A 20,819-nucleotide genomic window follows, 5' to 3' on the forward strand; every position below is an offset into this window, starting at 1 on the left:
CGTTATTCGATTGTGAGGACATTTGTGTGCATCATTTTCGGAATATTTTGAAGGGAATAGTACGACAGCAAACAGCCCATCGATAGCGAACGTGAGGGTGGAGTGTTTGTTCCGTTTACGAGTGTGGAAGAAAAAAAACGAAGCCACCCGCCCCTTTTGTGCCCCTCTCCCCTCGGCGAAATCTGCCCAATTTTAGTTAGATTAAACACTTTATTTCTATTAAACCACTCGTTATTTATTACTTTGTCAATATATGGCGAATTATAAGAAATAAAACTTTTTTTTCAATCCAATATCCTGTTTCTGGTGTTTTTTTCAGAGAGTTGGAACGAATTAATTTGTTTCCCATTCATTTCAATGGGAAACTTTACCTCGAGTTACGACTAACTTGTCATACGAGCTCAGTCACGGAACGGATTAAGCTCGTATCTCGAGGTACCACTGTACTAGTATTTGTATTTAATCATTAAACGCTGTTTTCAGCTGGATTTGACCGAATTTGAGAGCATTTTGAGCCGTTTGGCGAATGGACGTCTATAGACGTTTTTTTGCCTCCATCGCGATATCATCCAGTATTTGTATTTAATCATTAAATGCTGTTTTAGGATGGATTTGACCCGATTGCTGTCATTTTACGGCTCGGTTCTGCTACATCTGCCTGCCCAAGGGTGCTTACTCCCGGACTGCCATTGATGGTAGACGAACATTGATTTTTACTATAATTTGGACAACACCGGCGGCGGGCCGGATTAAAAATCCTAACGGGCCGTATATGGCCCGCGGGCCGAGGTTGAAAAACTTGTACACACACGATCCGGCGGGGCAAGCGTTCGAATCCCGTTTCGGCGAAACCTCCGTTCGGCCGAATGAACGTTCGGTGGAACGTCCATTCGGCGACCTGCCCGTCTGTCAAACATCCGTCGGCGAAACGTCTTTAGGCGAATCATCCGAGTACCGATGATGTCGCTCACACTGGTACTCAGTGCGCTCAGGGAGGTTGTCTTTCTGCTCAGACCAACAAAAAATTAGAGGGAACTTTGGTTCGGAGCTGAATGAACCAATCACGGTGAGGTATACGGCTCTGGAGGGCGGGACATTGGCCGGGCTGTCCAGTGCCTCGCTCACTCACTCATTCATTCCTCCAATCAGCTGGGCGGAGGAGAAGCCGTGATGCCGATCACTCCGCTCGGCGCGCACACTCCTCCGCTGCTCTCAGCATAGAACTGAATGAGGCGCTATGATCCGTGATCCAGCCTGTGTCAGTGTCTGTAGCCATCTCCGCGATTGAAACGGAGAGCGAAAGTGCACATGCGCCACAAACCCGCGCGACTGAATGTGAAAGATCAACCCGAGACTCATTCCAAGTGGAAAAACATATTACAGAGCCCCAGAGATGTCTCTTTCAAAGCCTGCCGTGAAGAGAAAGGTCGGTGATGAGCACAGACAGTTTCAAGAAAAGTGGGGAGTGCAATATTTCTTTGTTGAACACAGGGGCACCCCGACGTGTCTCATTTACACTGAAAAAGTTGCGGTGCACATGGAATACAATTTGAAACGTAATTGTACTACGAGACATGCTGAGGAGTACGAAAAATACCAGGGAGATGAGAGAGCCAACCAGGTTGCCAGTCTTAAAACACGTCTTCTGAGGCAACAGGATCTCTTCAAGAAGGCTACCAAAGACAGTAATGCAGCAGTCAAAGCTAGCTACGCCGTTTGTGAGTTGATTGATCCTGTGCTAAGTGATCCCAAATGGCTCATGGACTTGGCTTTTCTTGTTGATATCACACATGAGCTTAATGTACTGAACAAGAAGCTACAAGGCCAGGGGCAACTTGTCAGTGCTGCCTATGACAACGTGAGAGCATTCTGCACTAAACTTGTGTTATGGAAAGCCCAGCTCTCTCAGACAAACCTTTGCCATTTCCCAGCATGCAAGGCTCTCGTGGATGCAGGCACACCATTCAGTGGTGAGAAGTATGTTGAGGCCATTTCGAAGCTACAGGAGGAATTTGATCACAGATTTGCAGACTTTAAGACACACAAAGCCACATTTCAAATTTTTGCGGACCCCTTCTCCTTTGATGTGCAAGATGCCCCTCCTGAGCTTCAAATGCAGCTCATTGACCTGCAGTGCAACTCTGCACTCAAAGCCAAGTTCAGGGAGGTGAGTGGAGAATCAGACAAGCTTGGGCAATTTTTGAGAGAGTTGACCCCCAGCTTCCCTGAACTTTCCCGAATGTTCAAGCGGACCATGTGCCTTTTTGGGAGCACATACTTGTGTGAGAAGCTCTTCTCCACCTTGAACTTCAATAAGTCCAAGTACAGGTCCAGACTTACTGATGAGCATCTTCAAGCTCTACTGAGGGTCTCCACTGCTTCCTCCCTCAAGCCAAATGTGACTATGTGAGAAGAAGCGCTGCCAGGTCTCTAGCAGCAAGGAGTAGGCAAGAGAAGCCGTGTTCAGAATATTTCATGTTCAATGTTCCATTCAAGTTCAGAAAGTTAAAGGTTAAAGAGCTGTTATAACAGACATTTGAAACGGAATACAAATAATTCATTTTCTCTACTTAGCCAGCCAGTGTATATCTACTGTATGCTCATTAGTATTATTTGGTTTTGTATTACTGATTGATTTATTTTTTATTCATCTTTAAGTTAATTTATTTAATTCATTATTTTTTGTTAAAAAATAAAGATATTTGATAACGTTGGAATGTTTTATCAGTGCTTTTCTTGTGGAAATCCTGATGCGGCCCAGTCTCACCCAGACTCGGCCTCTAGCGGCCCCCAGGTAATTTGAGTTCGAGACCCCTGCTTTAGATTATGAAAAGCCATGTTAAAATATTGAATTTGCTGCGCTGAATGTACAGGTTAAAGGTCACCTTTGTTAAAATTCTAAAGTAGAAGGCAATATCATTACATTATGACTTCAAATCAATTGTATCAATCGTAAACCATCAAAGTTGGAAGGTTGCTTTGAAAATCTAGTTTCATAAACTTTGAGAAATATTGTTTTCAATAATTGTGCATTGTCAATTGTTATTCTGGCCTTAGGCATTCAAAATGGACTGCTTTGACTAGGAATCGGACATAGGCCCCTCGCATGGCAAGTGATAATTCTACCACTGAACTACTAATGCTTCATATTTTACAACGCCATGTTAAAACATTTAATTTGTTGCATTAAATGTAAAGGTTAAAGGTCACCCGTTTTTAAAATTCTAAAGTAGAAGGTAATATTATCAGGTTATGACTTTAAATCATTTGTATCAATCGTAATAATGTGCATCATAGGCGCCGTTCAAGCGGCAGCCAGTTGCAGTAGCTCCCTAAGTCCTCACTCGTATTCTGTGTTTTTACAGTTCTTTTTTTACAGCTTTTTTATCCTTTATTTTTACGTTTTATTGTCTCTTAAGAATTTACTTGTTATTTTACTTTATATTTTATACATTACATTTTTGACCCATTCAGCCATGCCTCCGCTGTTTTACACAAATGATCAGCTGTTAGCGCCACGCAACACCTAGAAGCTCCTGGACCTCACCGCGGAGTTAAAGAGGAAGAGAAGAGGATGCAGAGCTGGACGAAAATGTCAGGAAAGAAAGCGACGCTTCAGACCCAGCATTCCATCTATTATTATGGGGAACGTAAGATCTCTCCCCAATAAGATGGAAGAGCTAACGGCTCTTACCTAACGACAATATCGGAAAATCTGTATTATGTGCTTCACGGAGACCTGGCTGAATGAACTAACGCCAGAGAAAGAGAGTCTGAAAATGGTCCAGAAAGAGCTGAAGAGAGAGATTAGGAAGGGAAAGACCATCTACAGGAGGAAGCTAGAGAACCAACTCCAGAGAGGCAACACCAAAGAGGTCTGGAGGAGCTTGAGGACCATTTCGGGCCATGGAGACTCCAACTCAAATTACCTGGGGGCCGCTAGAGGCCGAGTCTGGGTGAGACTGGGCCGCATCAGGATTTCCACAAGAAAAGCACTGATAAAACATTCCAACGTTATCAAATATCTTTATTTTTTAACAAAAAATAATGAATTAAATAAATTAACTTAAAGATGAATAAAAAATAAATCAATCAGTAATACAAAACCAAATAATACTAATGAGCATACAGTAGATATACACTGGCTGGCTAAGTAGAGAAAATGAATTATTTGTATTCCGTTTCAAATGTCTGTTATAACAGCTCTTTAACCTTTAACTTTCTGAACTTGAATGGAACATTGAACATGAAATATTCTGAACACGGCTTCTCTTGCCTACTCCTTGCTGCTAGAGACCTGGCAGCGCTTCTTCTCACATAGTCACATTTGGCTTGAGGGAGGAAGCAGTGGAGACCCTCAGTAGAGCTTGAAGATGCTCATCAGTAAGTCTGGACCTGTACTTGGACTTATTGAAGTTCAAGGTGGAGAAGAGCTTCTCACACAAGTATGTGCTCCCAAAAAGGCACATGGTCCGCTTGAACATTCGGGAAAGTTCAGGGAAGCTGGGGGTCAACTCTCTCAAAAATTGCCCAAGCTTGTCTGATTCTCCACTCACCTCCCTGAACTTGGCTTTGAGTGCAGAGTTGCACTGCAGGTCAATGAGCTGAATTTGAAGCTCAGGAGGGGCATCTTGCACATCAAAGGAGAAGGGGTCCGCAAAAATTTGAAATGTGGCTTTGTGTGTCTTAAAGTCTGCAAATCTGTGATCAAATTCCTCCTGTAGCTTCGAAATGGCCTCAACATACTTCTCACCACTGAATGGTGTGCCTGCATCCACGAGAGCCTTGCATGCTGGGAAATGGCAAAGGTTTGTCTGAGAGAGCTGGGCTTTCCATAACACAAGTTTAGTGCAGAATGCTCTCACGTTGTCATAGGCAGCACTGACAAGTTGCCCCTGGCCTTGTAGCTTCTTGTTCAGTACATTAAGCTCATGTGTGATATCAACAAGAAAAGCCAAGTCCATGAGCCATTTGGGATCACTTAGCACAGGATCAATCAACTCACAAACGGCGTAGCTAGCTTTGACTGCTGCATGACTGTCTTTGGTAGCCTTCTTGAAGAGATCCTGTTGCCTCAGAAGACGTGTTTTAAGACTGGCAACCTGGTTGGCTCTCTCATCTCCCTGGTATTTTTCGTACTCCTCAGCATGTTTCGTAGTACAATTACGTTTCAAATTGTATTCCATGTGCACCGCAACTTTTTCAGTGTAAATGAGACACGTCGGGGTGCCCCTGTGTTCAACAAAGAAATATTGCACTCCCCACTTTTCTTGAAACTGTCTGTGCTCATCACCGACCTTTCTCTTCACGGCAGGCTTTGAAAGAGACATCTCTGGGGCTCTGTAATATGTTTTTCCACTTGGAATGAGTCTCGGGTTGATCTTTCACATTCAGTCGCGCGGGTTTGTGGCGCATGTGCACTTTCGCTCTCCGTTTCAATCGCGGAGATGGCTACAGACACTGACACAGGCTGGATCACGGATCATAGCGCCTCATTCAGTTCTATGCTGAGAGCAGCGGAGGAGTGTGCGCGCCGAGCGGAGTGATCGGCATCACGGCTTCTCCTCCGCCCAGCTGATTGGAGGAATGAATGAGTGAGTGAGCGAGGCACTGGACAGCCCGGCCAATGTCCCGCCCTCCAGAGCCGTATACCTCACCGTGATTGGTTCATTCAGCTCCGAACCAAAGTTCCCTCTAATTTTTTGTTGGTCTGAGCAGAAAGACAACCTCCCTGAGCGCACTGAGTACCAGTGTGAGCGACATCATCGGTACTCGGATGATTCGCCTAAAGACGTTTCGCCGACGGATGTTTGACAGACGGGCAGGTCGCCGAATGGACGTTCCACCGAACGTTCATTCGGCCGAACGGAGGTTTCGCCGAAACGGGATTCGAATGCTCGCCCCGCCGGATCGTGTGTGTACAAGTTTTTCAACCTCGGCCCGCGGGCCATATACGGCCCGTTAGGATTTTTAATCCGGCCCGCCGCCGGTGTTGTCCAAATTATAGTAAAAATCAATGTTCGTCTACCATCAATGGCAGTCCGGGAGTAAGCACCCTTGGGCAGGCAGATGTAGCAGAACCGAGCCGTAAAATGACAGCAATCGGGTCAAATCCATCCTAAAACAGCATTTAATGATTAAATACAAATACTGGATGATATCGCGATGGAGGCAAAAAAACGTCTATAGACGTCCATTCGCCAAACGGCTCAAAATGCTCTCAAATTCGGTCAAATCCAGCTGAAAACAGCGTTTAATGATTAAATACAAATACTAGTATTTGTATTTAATCATTAAACTAACAAATACTAGTACGACCTGTCCGTCTGTCAAACGTCCGTCGGCGAAACGTCTTTAGGTGAATCATTGCTCGCTATCGGCACACCAGTATCACACCTGCCACAAGCAGGTGCATGTCAATGTTCCCTCTAATTTTTCATGTAAAACATGCTGTAAAACAAGAAAAACATGAGTGGACAGAGCTACTGCCACTGGCTGCCACTTAAACGGCGCCATAATGGGGAAAGGGGTAAAAAAAAAAAAAAAAAAAAAAATCAATCTTTCATATTAAGACGGGGGCCGCAAATTATCGTCCCGAGGGCCGCAGTTGGCCCGCGGGCCGCAAGTTTGAGACCCCTGCCCTAGATGGTTAGAAAAACAACTGTGTGAGGATTGCCGAAGTAAGCATAAAAGTTGAACAAGGCACCCAAACAACGGTGTGAGGAATTGCATAATATTTTCATTATAAGGTAAATAAAGCATTCTAAAGTAAACCAAGCAGGATTATAATGTAAACAAAGCATCCGTATTTTCAAACAATAATGCGATTATCAAAATCTTCTGCTGGAGTCCCGTCAAAACAGTCCCGTTGTGTTTTGCCGAAAAGCGTCCGAAAACAATGTGTCCTCGAGCTGTGGGGCCTTGAGGAGACGATGGGGAGCAAAAGTGTCTGTGGCCCCATGAATTAATTTATAGCCTTATTACTTATTAAAAATGCTTACAACACATATAGAAACATTCCATAATAAATCCAACACCAGGGAGCCAAACCACTTCAGGCTGGTAGCATTAACCTCTCACCCGATCAAGACAATGGAGAGAATCATCCTATATATATATATATATATATATATATATATATATATATATATATATATATATATACAGTGATATATACAGTACCACTGTATATATATATATATATATATATATATATATATATATATATACATATATATATATATATACAGTGGTACCTCATCACACGACCGCTCGTCATACAATATTCTCGTCTTACGACGGAAATTTCGATCGAATAATTCGCCCGTCATGCGATAAAAATTTCGTGATGCAACCAAGCCAGGTGGCCATGGCACTGTCTTTTTTTTGCATAGCTTTCGTGTATAAAAATATTTACCAGCACCGAATGAGTTATCCAGACCAGGAAACGCACAACGCGCATGCGCGGGGAAAAGAGGGCTTTCTGGGTAATGAAGTATACTCGTGCACACAAAACAGTCCCGTTGTATATATGTATATATATATATATATATATATATATATATATATATATATATATATATATATATATATATATATATATATATACATATATATATATATATATTCCAGCAACACGCTTATTTATTTATATATTTATTCATGTATTTATTTATTTATTAACTTACTTATTACCTACCTATTTATGTCTAAAATGCCTTTCCTATATCTGCATTCTCACCCTCTCGCTACTGCGACAATGAAATTTCCCGAATACAGGATGAATAAAGTTATCCAATCCAAAACTATCAAAGTTGGAAGGTTGCTTTGAAAATGTAGTATTCTGGCATTTAGTATTCATCATATACTGCATTGACTGGGAATCGGACGCAGGATTCTTGCACGTCAAGGGAGAATTCTACCACTGAACTATCATGCTTCATAGTGTCAGAAGCTATGTTAAAACATTTAATTTGTTGCATTAAATGTAAAGGACAAATTTAATCTTTATTAAATTCTAAAGTAGAAGGCAATATTATCAAGTTACTGACTTCAAATCACTTGTATCAATTGTGAACTATCAAAGTGGGAAGGTTGCTTTGAAAATCTAGTTTCACAAACTTTGAGAATTATTGTTTTCTATATTCAAGCATTGCTAAATGGTATTCTGGAAATTCAATACATACTGCATTGACAAGGAATCAGACCCGGGGCTTTTACATGGCAAGCCAGAATTCTACCATTGAACTATCAATGCAACTTGTTGGAGGAAGACTTGTTAAAAAAAATTATTTGTTGCATTAAATGTAAAGGGTAAAGGTTAACTTTTTTTAAATCTAAAAGTAGAAGGTAATATTATCACATTATGACTTCAAATCAATTGTATTAATTGTAAACTGTCAAAGTTGGAAGGTTCCTCTGAAAATCTAATTGCAACCAATATAAACATGTTATCTATATTCAAGCATTGTGAACTGTCATTCTGGCCTTTGGCATTCAAAACATACTGTATTACCTGGACCAGGACCTAGGCCTCTCACGTGGCAAGTGAGAATTCTACCATTGAAATATCAATGCATCTTATTTGTGATAGCCTTGTTAAAAAAATATATTTGTTGAATTTAATTGTTAATCACCAACAATCGTTTTTGTTTTATTAAAGAAAGACCCCTGGAACAATGTTGCAACGAATGTAAATACTTATACAAAATATCAAACGACACAAACATGCACTGTAAAATATTAAATGTCTGGTTTGAATATATCAAAGAGGCATTGCCTCATCTGATATGGCAGCTTAATAACTGTTTGATTCAGCACACACTGTATGTAGTCCGCTTGTCTTCTTCATAATCTCCACGGGTGAGTTGGAATCTTCGGTCTGTAAAATGGCTGACAGTCCATCACTGAGTTTCCATTGCAGGACTAGCATCAATTGACAAGTTACCCTTCACAATTAGTTTATCGAAAAGGAAAACAAACAAACAATTGCTCTGTTAAAACAGACATGAAATCCTAAACCGCTACAAACCCCTAACAATATCAATTGTTTTGGAATAATCTCTCACAGTGTGCAGAATTAAAATAGTGGTACACCTGTGAATGAAACATTAAATAATATTTATTATAATTACTGCACAAAATCACTTTATTTATATTTATAAGATCTACACTGTTAAAATGAAAATACTGACATCTCTTTTAATCCACATATATTTTACAAGTTTTGCAAAGCATAGAATATTTACGAATTAAAATGAAAAAGATACATGGTAATTGACCCATGGCTCCCTAATGCAGTTTTTCTTAAAACTTGTGCAGATCAAAGCAAGTTTTTCTTGTCAGTAACATTTCCATTATATGAAAAACTCTTTATGATTATCATTTCGAGCACTATGATAGTTTGACTCGTCACGCGAGTGGACATCCTTGACAACACCTGGCTGTGTAGGTTTTAGATCCGTGTTTCGATAAGTCTCATGTCTGTTGCAGATGATTCTTCCGATGACGCCCAATGTCGAAGCAGTGACAAAGATCACCACTGCGATAACACCTATGAAAAGTGACATAAATATGAATCAAAGCGGTCTCACATGAACTAGAGTCAGATATATCTTGCTTTTAAGGCATATTAGCTAGATGTTATCTAAACATGGTAATAACAAATATAATATTGTACACGGGTGCCTACTGGCTTATAAATATGTATTATCTAAAACATTCATAAGATGATTTTAAAAGTGAATTTCATGTATTTGGATAAAATAGCAGTGACTTTAATTAATACTAAGAACTTATGTAACCATGAACTTATATCTATTTCACCCAAAGTACACACCCACTCTCACTGTTATAATTGTATTAAAATGACACGTGTGGGCAAAGGTTTTGAGGGATGAAATTCTGAAAGCCAGTGGCTTTGTGTATTGCAACAAAGACTGTTTACAAACATATTTCTACATCTGAAAGTGCTGCTTGAAGCAAGAGCACATAAGCCATATTAGCATTATCCTGTTTGTATCCTCCATTAGCATTATCCTGTTTGTATCCACACAGCATCTGTATATAATTTGATAAGGTAACATCAGTGACACTAGTAGCTATTGAAAATGCTTTTGAACATTATTGATAAACATAGAAGATAACCTATATAGTAACATTTAATGCATAAGAATTTGAAACATTTTGAAAATTCTCGACCTAGAGCTAAACAATATTGTAAAATGTGATACTCGATTTAGCAGAGATTGATTAGCTATTGAACATTAGTTACTGTGTGATACAATTTTAAAGTAGGCCTCTAAATAGTAAAAGTAGTAATAGTAGTAGTAAAAGTATTCAATGTAAAATGACTAATTCCTATCTTATTGAAAAATACAACTAAACACTTCAATTTCTTGGATGGTCGTGATTGAGCTTTATGGTGTTAATCATCTGATTCAGTACCTCCAATTACAGCGGAGTCTCTCCCGATGGTGTTGACTAAAGGTTGACTTGGATCCAGTGAAGCAGGTGGATCTGGAAACATTTTGAAAAGGGAGATCAAGCCAAAAACGAGGACAACTAAAGCTGCAGTGTATTGCAAGCATTATCGGATTCACGCTTTGGTTAACAGATATACTATATCAGCGAATTCAGTGGGAATTATTTTCTAATGCCTTTCTACCAGAAGCAGCTGGAGGATACAAGAATCACCAAGCAGAAAATAACTTAACCTAACTTATACATTTGGTGGGCTACATTGTGAGGTGGAAAATGTATTTTCATAATTCTCTCTTTTTTTCTGAATTGTTTCCTACTTCAAGAATTAAAATGAACGCACATTTTAGACCCTTCATTTTAAAATGAATTTCAAAGCACCTCGTACAATCATGAGCCAACTGGCCTCATCACATTTTTGGAAAGGTGAATTTATTTTCACTGTCTGACAACACCTTCATGGTTCAGTCAAAAAATGATTTCAATAGAAACAGAATAAACTGAATATGTGACCCAAACAAACATAGAATAAAAGATGCCAAAAAACGCCACAAGGCAAAGAAACCGAAGAAAATAAAGTTCTTGTAGTTGTTTTCAATCGGTGTGGAAAGGGTTACAAAAATATTTCTAAAGCTTTCAGTCTTCTGCAGATGGCAATAAAATCCATTATCCACAATTTAAGAAAACATGGAACAAAACTCAGGAGTAGAAGGCCTACACAAATGACTCCAAGAGCACAGACATGACTCAACGGAATGTCACAAGTAAACTTAGTGCATTAGATAAATAATTGCAGGGTTTCTTTTCCTCACTTAGATTCAGCGGCCATGGCTCAACAATAAGAAAGGGACAAATCGTGATCCATACCAGAAGACAGAATCACTACTGACCAGAATAAAAATATTTGTCTTAAAAAAACAACAGCAACAAAATAAATATCAGAATTATAGTTGAGGCTTTTGGAAGTTATGGACAGAAGGGACAAAAGGTTAAACTTCTTGGTAGGTGAATCTCATTAATTCTGGGAAAAATATAATCCAGTATCTCAGAAATACCTGCTAAAAAAACAACAGGAAAACACAGCTATGTCAGTGGGATGATCTGGGGTTAATATTTTTTTACTTCATGATATGGATGATTTAGATTGGATTGGATTGGATTGGATAACTTTATTCATCCCGTATTCGGGAAATTTCATTGTGACAGTAGCAGAGGGTGATTAGACAGAACAACAAAGCAAAATCAGAAAGTACAAAGCAAATCAAAGTAAATGGGATCATTAAGAATCACCAAATCAAATCATTAAGGCAGAAAAGCAGCAAAAACACAAAACGAGCAAGAGTGGACGGAGCTACCGCCGCCGGCTGCCACTTGAACGGCGCCATCTTGGCAGTGGTAGCTAAAACGGATACAGACTCAAGACGTTGTAAAGTTGGACAAAAAACTGGAACCACCCACAGGAAGTCTTCCACAAGATGGGGAACATCTGCAGACTGTGACCGAGGTAGAGAATATGCAGAGTCACTCTTCCGAGCTTATCTGCACAGTTCCTCAGTAGTCTGGAGCTGAAGACAACAGCAGCAGAGCAGGACTCCGCTTCTGGCCTGGTAAGCGCCGACAGCTCTTCCATCTTATCCCATGATGGAATGGTTGGTCAGAAACGTTGCTTCTTCACCCGGCACTTTTGTCCAGCTCCGAATTTCCTGCGGGATTGAGGTGTTGCTCCTTACGCTGCGTATTGTAACAGCTAGACCCATGTGTATGACAGCGTAGGCATGGCTGATGGTTCCAAAAAAGAAGTGGCAGAAAGAAGCCAGGCTAACAGAACAAAGAAAGTTGTAAAAACATAAAAGTAAAAAGTATAAAGTACAAAGTAAAGTAAAAAGGAATGTATTAAGAAATATTAAAATGTAATTAAAAAAAGATAGAAGGGCTGTAAAACACGAAAAACAAAGAGTGGACAGAGCTACTGCCAATGGCTTCCGCTTGACGGCGCCATCTTGGAAAAGTAATGTAAGGAACTACGATCTCTGGAAAATATTATGCAATCAGTTTGGGACCTTAAAATGAAGCACACTTGATTCCTCAGCAGGTCAAAGATCCAAAATATACATACTGGGGCTAAAATAATTCTACAGAGGTGTTTGATGTCCTTTTTGCTGCTGAGGGAGGTCCAGCCAGGGTTTCGGTTTGGATAAAAATTACTTTTTGACAAAATTGTATGTACTAATGATACAATACAGGACAAAGGTTTAGACACACCTCATTTGATGCAACACAAAGCAAGACATGATTCATTAATTAACCCCGATGAGGCATACCTCTGTAGTGAAAACTATTGATTACCTCTTGAAGTTCATCCAGAGCATGTAAAAGTGTGAAAAAAGCAAACAGAACAAAGGGTGACTACTTTTAAAAAAATAAGACATATTTTCGGTTAATTCATAGTTTTGATACCTTTAGTAATAATCTATTATGTAAATAGTCCTGAAAACAAAAAATATCTAGATTAAAAAGTGTGTCCAAACTTTTGTACTGTATTCCATGCAGATTTATTGCATAAAAATCCATCCAACCAAGGATATATGTAATGCCCCACCAAAAAGTGTAAACATAGATTTCACAAATGCAATCGTCCGTGAAAATGGAATTCAATGTCTCAGGGATATGTCTGATTGATTATAATCAAAAAGGAATTAGAATACTATACGGAACATAAACACGGTAAATAACAAGTTGTCACAAACTAATTTCTTAGGCTACGTTCATACCGTAGGACCATAAACATTCCAATCCAATCTGAAAGTCTCCACTCGTTCTACACATCAACGGCAAATGAGCGGAGCGAGTGGAGACTTCTAAATTCATAAGGGTCCACATCTCTGCTGATCTCACTTGGGCAGCAAACACCACTGCACTCGTCAAGAAGGCGCAGCAGTGGCTACATTTCCTGAGAGTACTCAGGAAGAAGCAACTAAACACCAACCTGCTGGTGACCTTGCACTGGTCTGCCATTGAGAGCACGCTTACCTACGCAGTGTCAGTGTGGCACTCAAGCTGCACAGAAGCCAACAGGAAAAGACTGCAGGGGAGGATCAACACAGCCCAAATGATCATCAACTGCCTCCTACCTACCCACCTACAAATCCTAGTGCCTTGGAAGGGCAGAGTGCATCATAAAAGATAATACGCATCCTGGCCCCCAGCACTTCAACCAGCTGTCCTCTGGAAGGTGCTACAGAGCCATAACAGCCAAGACAAACAGACTCAAGGACAGTTTCTTCCAAGAGCTGTCACCATACTCAATTCGAGTTCTGCACCTAGGACCTAATCAACACATTGCTAGCCACTTTAGTCACTTTGTACCACTTACCCATGTTGACTACTACTCATACTGCTTATTTATTATGTTGACCACTTATTTATCTATTACTATTTATTGATTATTTACGTATCATTACTATATATTGATTATGTATGTGTTTGTTTGTTTGTTGTTGAGTCCATAGACTCAGCGAGTGGTGTGCTCTCAACAACAACAATGCTCTGAACATCTCCAAAACCATGGAACTCATCCTGGACTTCAGAACAAGGCCACTCCGCTTTGCTGATCTCATTTGGACTATTTATTTATTATTTATTTGTCTGTTTGTTGCTGTTATTTGTGCACTACGTGGTTGAAAGCTTTAAATCTCATTACACTTGTATAATGACAATAAAAGCATTCAATTAAATTTTTAAATTCAACCCGAGACTTTTTTCAGATGTGTATTTGTGCCAACATTGTGTTCCCCATCTCTGCCCTTTCAACGCTGATCCGTAAACATCTGAAATATGTCATGAACAAGTGGATTACAAAACAAAAAGACGTCAAGGAACAATCGTGGATAAAGGCTTTTTTGATACCAAGTATAATGATAAAAACAAATTTGGCTCAGAATTCATAAAATCCTCAAACATTGTGATGCTATTATGTATTCAAGTACTATTTTTGTTGTACCTGGTAAAGAATGTGTTGTTTCTGGAGTTTGGGGGTCAACAGTGGAAAGAGAACCACAGTTTGATTGTGTCAGTGGGCCTATAATGGAAGCATGTCTCCCAGGTTGGAGTAGAGCTGCTTTGAGGGGGCTGATGGAGTTAAAGTAAACTGCTGAGAGACAGCCGGTGAAGCCGAGAGCAGCCACCCTAGACAGCTCCATGTCACCAATATCAGCCGCTGGAGACACACAAAAATAACGCAGACAGAGTGTTTTCAGATTGCAATTCATTTTTTACCATCTTCACACTGACAGGTCACATTTAATGTCAGATTTATTTCCCATTCTATGTACAATATGTTGAATGTTGAAATGGCGCACGGACATACCTGGATAAAATTGTTATCATGCTATCTTGAGAATTTGGTAGGAATACTACATGAGGTCTATACACATCTGCAAAAACCTACAACAGTACAAACTAAGACAGACAACGGTAAGGTGTGTATATCCGTTCATTTTCTGAACGACTTATTCTCACAAAGGTCGTGGGGGGATGCTGGAGCCTATGCCAGCTAACTACGGGCCGCTGTGGAAGTTTTTGCTCCAACCGATCCAACACAAACAGTTTAACCAATGAGGTTTCTGCTGAAACAAGAAGCACCTGACTGCAAGCCACTGATTGCACGTCTAAGATACCAGATTGGTTGAAAGGTTTCCTCCTATAGGTTGGAACGAAAACTTGCACCCACTGCAGCCCTTTCGGGAATAGTTTGGAGACCACTGGTGTAGAGGTTCACTTGCCTGACTTTGATGGGGGCAGGTGCGGCCTATATTCCTGCTGGTGGTGGTATGCTTGTGAGTGTGGATGGTCATTTCTCTCTCTGTACCCTAAGGCTGACTGGCGACCAGTCTAGGATGTAGTTTGCCTTTTGCCCAAAGTCAGCTGGGATAGGCTCCAGCAACCCTTGCGACCCTTACCAGGATGTGCGGTATGGAAAATGAATGAATTTAAAGTAGCAGTTTCCACATATCTATGAAGTATAGTAGCATGAAAATGTTTGGGCATGGCAAGGGTATCCAAACTTTACATTTTGACCTCACATGACAACAGTTTAGAGTGGAATAAAGAGCAGAGAAAGCAAGATAGACTGGAAGTCACACACAAAAATGTAACATCCAAAGACTCATTTATGTTTTCATATTTGCATGTCAGAGTGACCCTTTTCATTATATACTTGCATAATTCTGTAAATGAAATATTCCCTCTTTTCCTCCTTATAATGGCATTGGGGACTAACTAATAGGACCAGCTGTTCCATGTCTGCAATTAACAATAAAATTAATTCACAATCTGAAGTGCGAAAAATCATAAATGTGAGACGTTTCATGACCACATGGAATCTTTGAAAGAAATGTTCTTCAAGCTCACTTATAGGAAATTATTTGGCATATAGCGATAAAACATGGATATACTATAGTCCAGGGGTGGCCAACCCGCGGCTCTAGAGCCGCATGCGGCTCTTTGGCTGATTTCATGCGGCTCTTTAAGCGATATTCTGGCGTAAGGCGTAAGTGTAAACCATGGTCAAACACACCGTAACAACCCCATTCAAGAGATTAATTTACCCGACCGCTAGATTCACGAGATCCACCAACTTCAGCAAATACCGCACTATCGCCACATACGGCGCTGTACGGAGCCACTGTCCGACCGCAAACGCCACTATTAGCCACAAATAATGCTCAGAATTGCACCAAACTTCATCAATAGTACACACAGGGTCCCAGCACGTAGTCCGAGCCGTCAAACAGCTGCTAGTTTAGCCTGTTACCTGCACTCGGGGATCCACTCGTCGGGGCTTCAGGGGCTTTCACAAGCTTAAAAAATGCTTGGCTGGCGCTGCCATTCATTTACACTAGGTGGCGCACTGACCAGGTGAGCCAGTTTGAATTGAAAAGAAGAATAATGTCTGATGTGATGTCAAACGCGCGAGATTATTTGAGTTGTAAATAATTTGTTTCAAGCGCTCTCAAAATGGCAGGAAAAAAATGCACAGCCAAACGAAAATATGAACAAGAGAACAGGACATTTTTAACAGAGTGGGAGAATTTATATTTTTTTGTTGAACGTAATGGCAAGCCATTCTGCCTTATATGTCAGGCATCATTGGCGCATTTCAAAGCTTCAAATCTTCAGCGTCACTTTAACTCAATCCATCCTTACATCGACGAGGAATTTCCAAAAGGGACTGAACCTCGCAAGCAGAGGTTGGTCACTTTGAAAAGTCAGGCAGAAAAGCAGATGCAGTTTTTCAAAAAATTAACAAAACACTCAAAAACCATAACTCTTGCTTCATATCAACTGGCTTGGAACATCGTTGGAGATGATTGATCTTTGTGAGGAGGATCAACTGAAAGCTGTTTTCAGGGAAGGGATCATTGAGTTCTGGAAACGTATTCCGATGGAAAAATACCCCAACATCAAACGAGCTGCGCTAAAGATCCTGTCGATGTTTGGGTCAACGTACGTCTGCGAGTCTGTGTTTTCCACCCTGAAACATGTGAAATCAAAGCATCGATCTGTTTTGACTGACACTCATGTGAAAGAGTTGCTTCGAGTGGCAACAACGGAATACAAGCCAGATTTGAGGAGGATTGTTCAGGACAAGGAATGCCAGAAGTCCCACTAAGCAGCATAGTAAGAGAAAAATGTCATTGAAAATTGTTATATTTTTGTTTGTGGACTTGCTTTAACTGAGAGTTTATGTGTGTGTGTGACAGTACACACAATGTTAACTGTTGAAAAAAATAACTGTCATTATCTTGCTGTGGGTCATTTTCAATAAATCTGGCTGAGCAGAGGTCTGTGTGTGCCCATGTATGATGTGGCTCTTTGCAGTAACACAGTAAAAAAAGTGGCTCTTAGTCTCTGACTGGTTGGCCACCCCTGCTATAGTCAATTTGAATTTAATCACTTGAGGATGGCTTCTCTCTATGGCTATTCAGCATTTATCTCTTAACTGTATATCTGTAGGTCAAAAAGAGGGAATATACAATGTGACAGCTAACATTCAAATATTGCAATATAAGAGAAATGTCATATAAATTTAGTGGTTTAGCTAATCACAATCTTTTTATTGCAGTTTTTTTAAATTTCTCAGATATACAATTATTATAAACTAGTTACTAGCAAGAAAAAAATAAATTACTTTTTCTTTTCTTTATAAGGCTTGACGAGTGATGCTTAACTGTAGTACGTGTCTCTCTGACTCAGTTAAACACCCACAGCAGCAATATTTTCAAGGTTGTTATGTTGAGGAACAGGGGATTTCAATCATCCCTCATTTGTGAAAGAACTTTACAGAGGATATTATTGTAATGGAATATTAAAGACAGCTTGAGAAAGAGAGTGAGGCTCAATACGAAGGCAAGAGAGAAAAGTCACACAGTACGTACTGTCATAGTGTCTGAACTTTTGCATTAGTGACATAATACCAGTGCTGTCTTACCCACTTAAAAAGCTTTTAATGCAATTTAAATGCATACTTGATGCAAAGGGGTGGCTTCTTAAGATTTCTATGTCATTTTCTTGAAGTGAAATTCTCTTTCTGTGAGAATTTTCCACACCTGGTGAAAAGTCTGTTTAGGTTGCTTTAGCTCTTGCTCAGCGGTAGTTAGTTCGATAGATTGGACTTCGCTGAGCCACAACTACTAGTCATTTTCTTTGGAAAACAGAAAAAAGAGTTTTAATCCCATTTCAATGTTGACCAGGAAGCCAGAGCTATGACTGGCTAGTTGCAGTTACCGGAAGTGATGTAAGGAAATTATTTATTTTCACGCACAGCGTCCTCATCCATTTAGTTTCAAAAGTTCTGTTTTCTATAATGAAACATTCATTCAGTGATTTCTTTTCTGTACTGTTTATCCTCACAAGGTGGTAACTTGGCATGAAGTAAACAAACTTGACGATCCAACAAAGACTGACAAACACATAGAGCAGGGGTAGGGAACCTATGGCTCGGGAGCCACATGTGGCTCTTTTGATGGGTGCATATGGCTCTGAGCTAAAATATGGAAACTGCTGGTGAGGGAGCCGAGTCCCGAACGGACCAATAGAAACGTCACGTTAGAACTGTGGCATTGATTTGAGTCTTCTGCATTCATTCTCTCATTGATACTCATTGATATTAATTGATTAGCAACAGCGTAACAATGTTGTCAAAAGAATTCAGAGACTTTTTGTACTTTAAAAGTGGGAAAACACAGAGTTTAAATCAGGGGTCACCAAACTACGGCCCGCGGGCCGGATATGGCCCGCGGGCACATTTGGACCAGCCCTCTGAACAATACCAGAGAGGCTATCGGATTTTTTTTCCTATTTGGCCTTGAAGACTGGGACGTTTTAATCTTGTGTTTGGTTCATTGCACGCCTGCTGAGCCCACAAATCATCCCAGTGAAGCGGGCCTTCGCATTGCTTCTTTGGTGACACGCGCGGGGAGAGTGTTTGCCTTTGATGCATGCGGGCACTTCCACCGTTGCATGCGTGAGCAGAGTGTTAGCGAGACATCTGGACGATCGCAGGTGAGGGCGGAGCCCTGGTACCATCGCTATTGCGATGCTATTCAAGCATATAAAAACTGTGCAACCTGAACCTGTTTGAGAACGGAATAATGGCGAAAAGGTTAGTTAAGAGAAAAATTGATTCAGAATGCAGGGTATTTAACCTGCAGTGGACAAACGATTATTTTTTTGTTCAATGCAAAGAAAAGGCTGTTTGTCTCATCTGTCAAGAGACAGTGGCAGTATTCAAAGAATACAATCTTCGCCGGCACTATGAATCCCGTCACAAAGACAAGTACGATAGCGTGCAAGGCCAAATACGAGCAGACAAACTCTCAAAGCTAAAAGTTGGACTATTATCTCAGCAGACTACATTTCTATGCCAAGCTCAGCTGAACCAGGCATCCGTTCGGGCCAGCTTTCGGGTTGCTAAACTGATAGCAAGCAACGGTAAGCCTTTCACTGACGGAGAGTTTTTTAAGAAATGTATGGATGTTGTCGTGGAGGAAGTGTGTCCCGAGAAGAAAGATGCATTTAATGCCGTAAGTCTGTCGGCGAGTACAATCACCAGACGCGTTGAAGAAATCGGGAGTAATGTATATGCCCAGCTGCAGCAGAAGACGAAAGAATTTGACTTTTTTTCATTAGCACTGGATGAAAGCACGGACGTGCAAGACACAGCGCAACTGCTCATTTTTATTCGCGGAGTTAGCCCAAACTTTGAGATATGCGAGGATCTGGCAGCCCTCCAAAGTCTCAAAGGGACCACAACGGGAGAGGATATTTTTGACAAAGTGTGCCAAACCATGGAGAAGTTGGCTAGCATCACGACTGACGGGGCTCCTAGCATGGTGGGCGAAACTCGCGGTTTAATAGGACGCATGAACCGGGAGTTGGAAAAAAGGGGTCTCACCGCCCCGTTACGAGTCCACTGCCTAATTCACCAGCAAGGACTGTGCTGCAAAGTGTTGACGTGGGATTCTGTAATGAAGGTTGTGGTGTCGTGCATAAACTTCATCAGGGCAAAGGGACTTAAACACAGGCAGTTCCAAGAATTCCTGTCTGAACTGGAGTCTACGCACGGAGATGTGCTGTACTACACAGAGGTCCGATGGCTGAGCCGGGGCAGAGTTTTGAGGCGTTTTTACGAGCTTCTACCCGAAATTAACGAATTTCTTCATTTAAAAGACAAAATGGTCCCAGAGCTGATCAACCCAGAATGGAAATGGCACCTCGCATTTTTAACAGACGTGACAGAAATACTTAACCGCCTTAACTTGCAGCTACAAGGCGAAGGGAAACTCATTTGCGACATGTATTCACACATAAAAGCATTTGAGGTGAAATTAGCGCTGCTTTTGGAACAAGTGAAAAAGCGCAACTTTGTCCATCTTCCTGCTACCCAAAACCTGTCGACAGAGAACCCAGCGGTCCCGTTCCCAGCTGAAAAGTGCGTGGAAGCACTGGAAATGCTGATGGCGGAGTTCGGTGTGCGATTCACTGAACTACATGTTCATGCAAAAGAAATCCGTCTTTTTCAGAACCCCTTTGTTGCCGACATTGATGAAGCCCAGCCTTCACATCAGTTTGAGTTGGCTGAGTTACAGAACTGTGATGTTCTGAAAGACGCATTCAAGCTCAACAGTCTCATTGACTTCTATGCCTCCCTCCCAAACGACACATATCCAAACATAAAAAAACACGCAAAGAAACTGTCCTCATTTTTTGGCAGCACGTATATCTGCGAGAAAACCTTTTCTCGCATGAAACTGCTGAAAACTCCGATGAGATCAAGATTG

At 40.9% G+C, this 20,819-nt stretch overlaps 1 protein-coding gene across 3 annotated transcripts in view; it reads right to left on the minus strand.

Moving 5' to 3' along the window:
• Positions 1 to 8,072: 8,072 nt before the first annotated feature.
• The window catches only part of LOC144078654 (contactin-associated protein-like 4), a 49,727-nt gene continuing 36,980 nt past the window's right edge, over positions 8,073 to 20,819 (minus strand). For all 3 annotated transcript variants that reach the window (XM_077606905.1, XM_077606906.1, XM_077606904.1), the window contains 3 exons: positions 14,480 to 14,695; positions 10,447 to 10,518; positions 8,073 to 9,553 (listed from right to left, as the gene is read on the minus strand). In XM_077606905.1, coding sequence (XP_077463031.1) covers positions 9,357 to 9,553; positions 10,447 to 10,518; positions 14,480 to 14,695 — 485 coding nt within the window. In that variant the 3' untranslated portion in view covers positions 8,073 to 9,356. The remainder of the gene's footprint in view (positions 9,554 to 10,446; positions 10,519 to 14,479; positions 14,696 to 20,819) is intronic.

This window comes from Stigmatopora argus, chromosome 8 (genome assembly GCF_051989625.1).
Source record: "Stigmatopora argus isolate UIUO_Sarg chromosome 8, RoL_Sarg_1.0, whole genome shotgun sequence".
Lineage (NCBI taxonomy): Eukaryota > Metazoa > Chordata > Actinopteri > Syngnathiformes > Syngnathidae > Stigmatopora > Stigmatopora argus.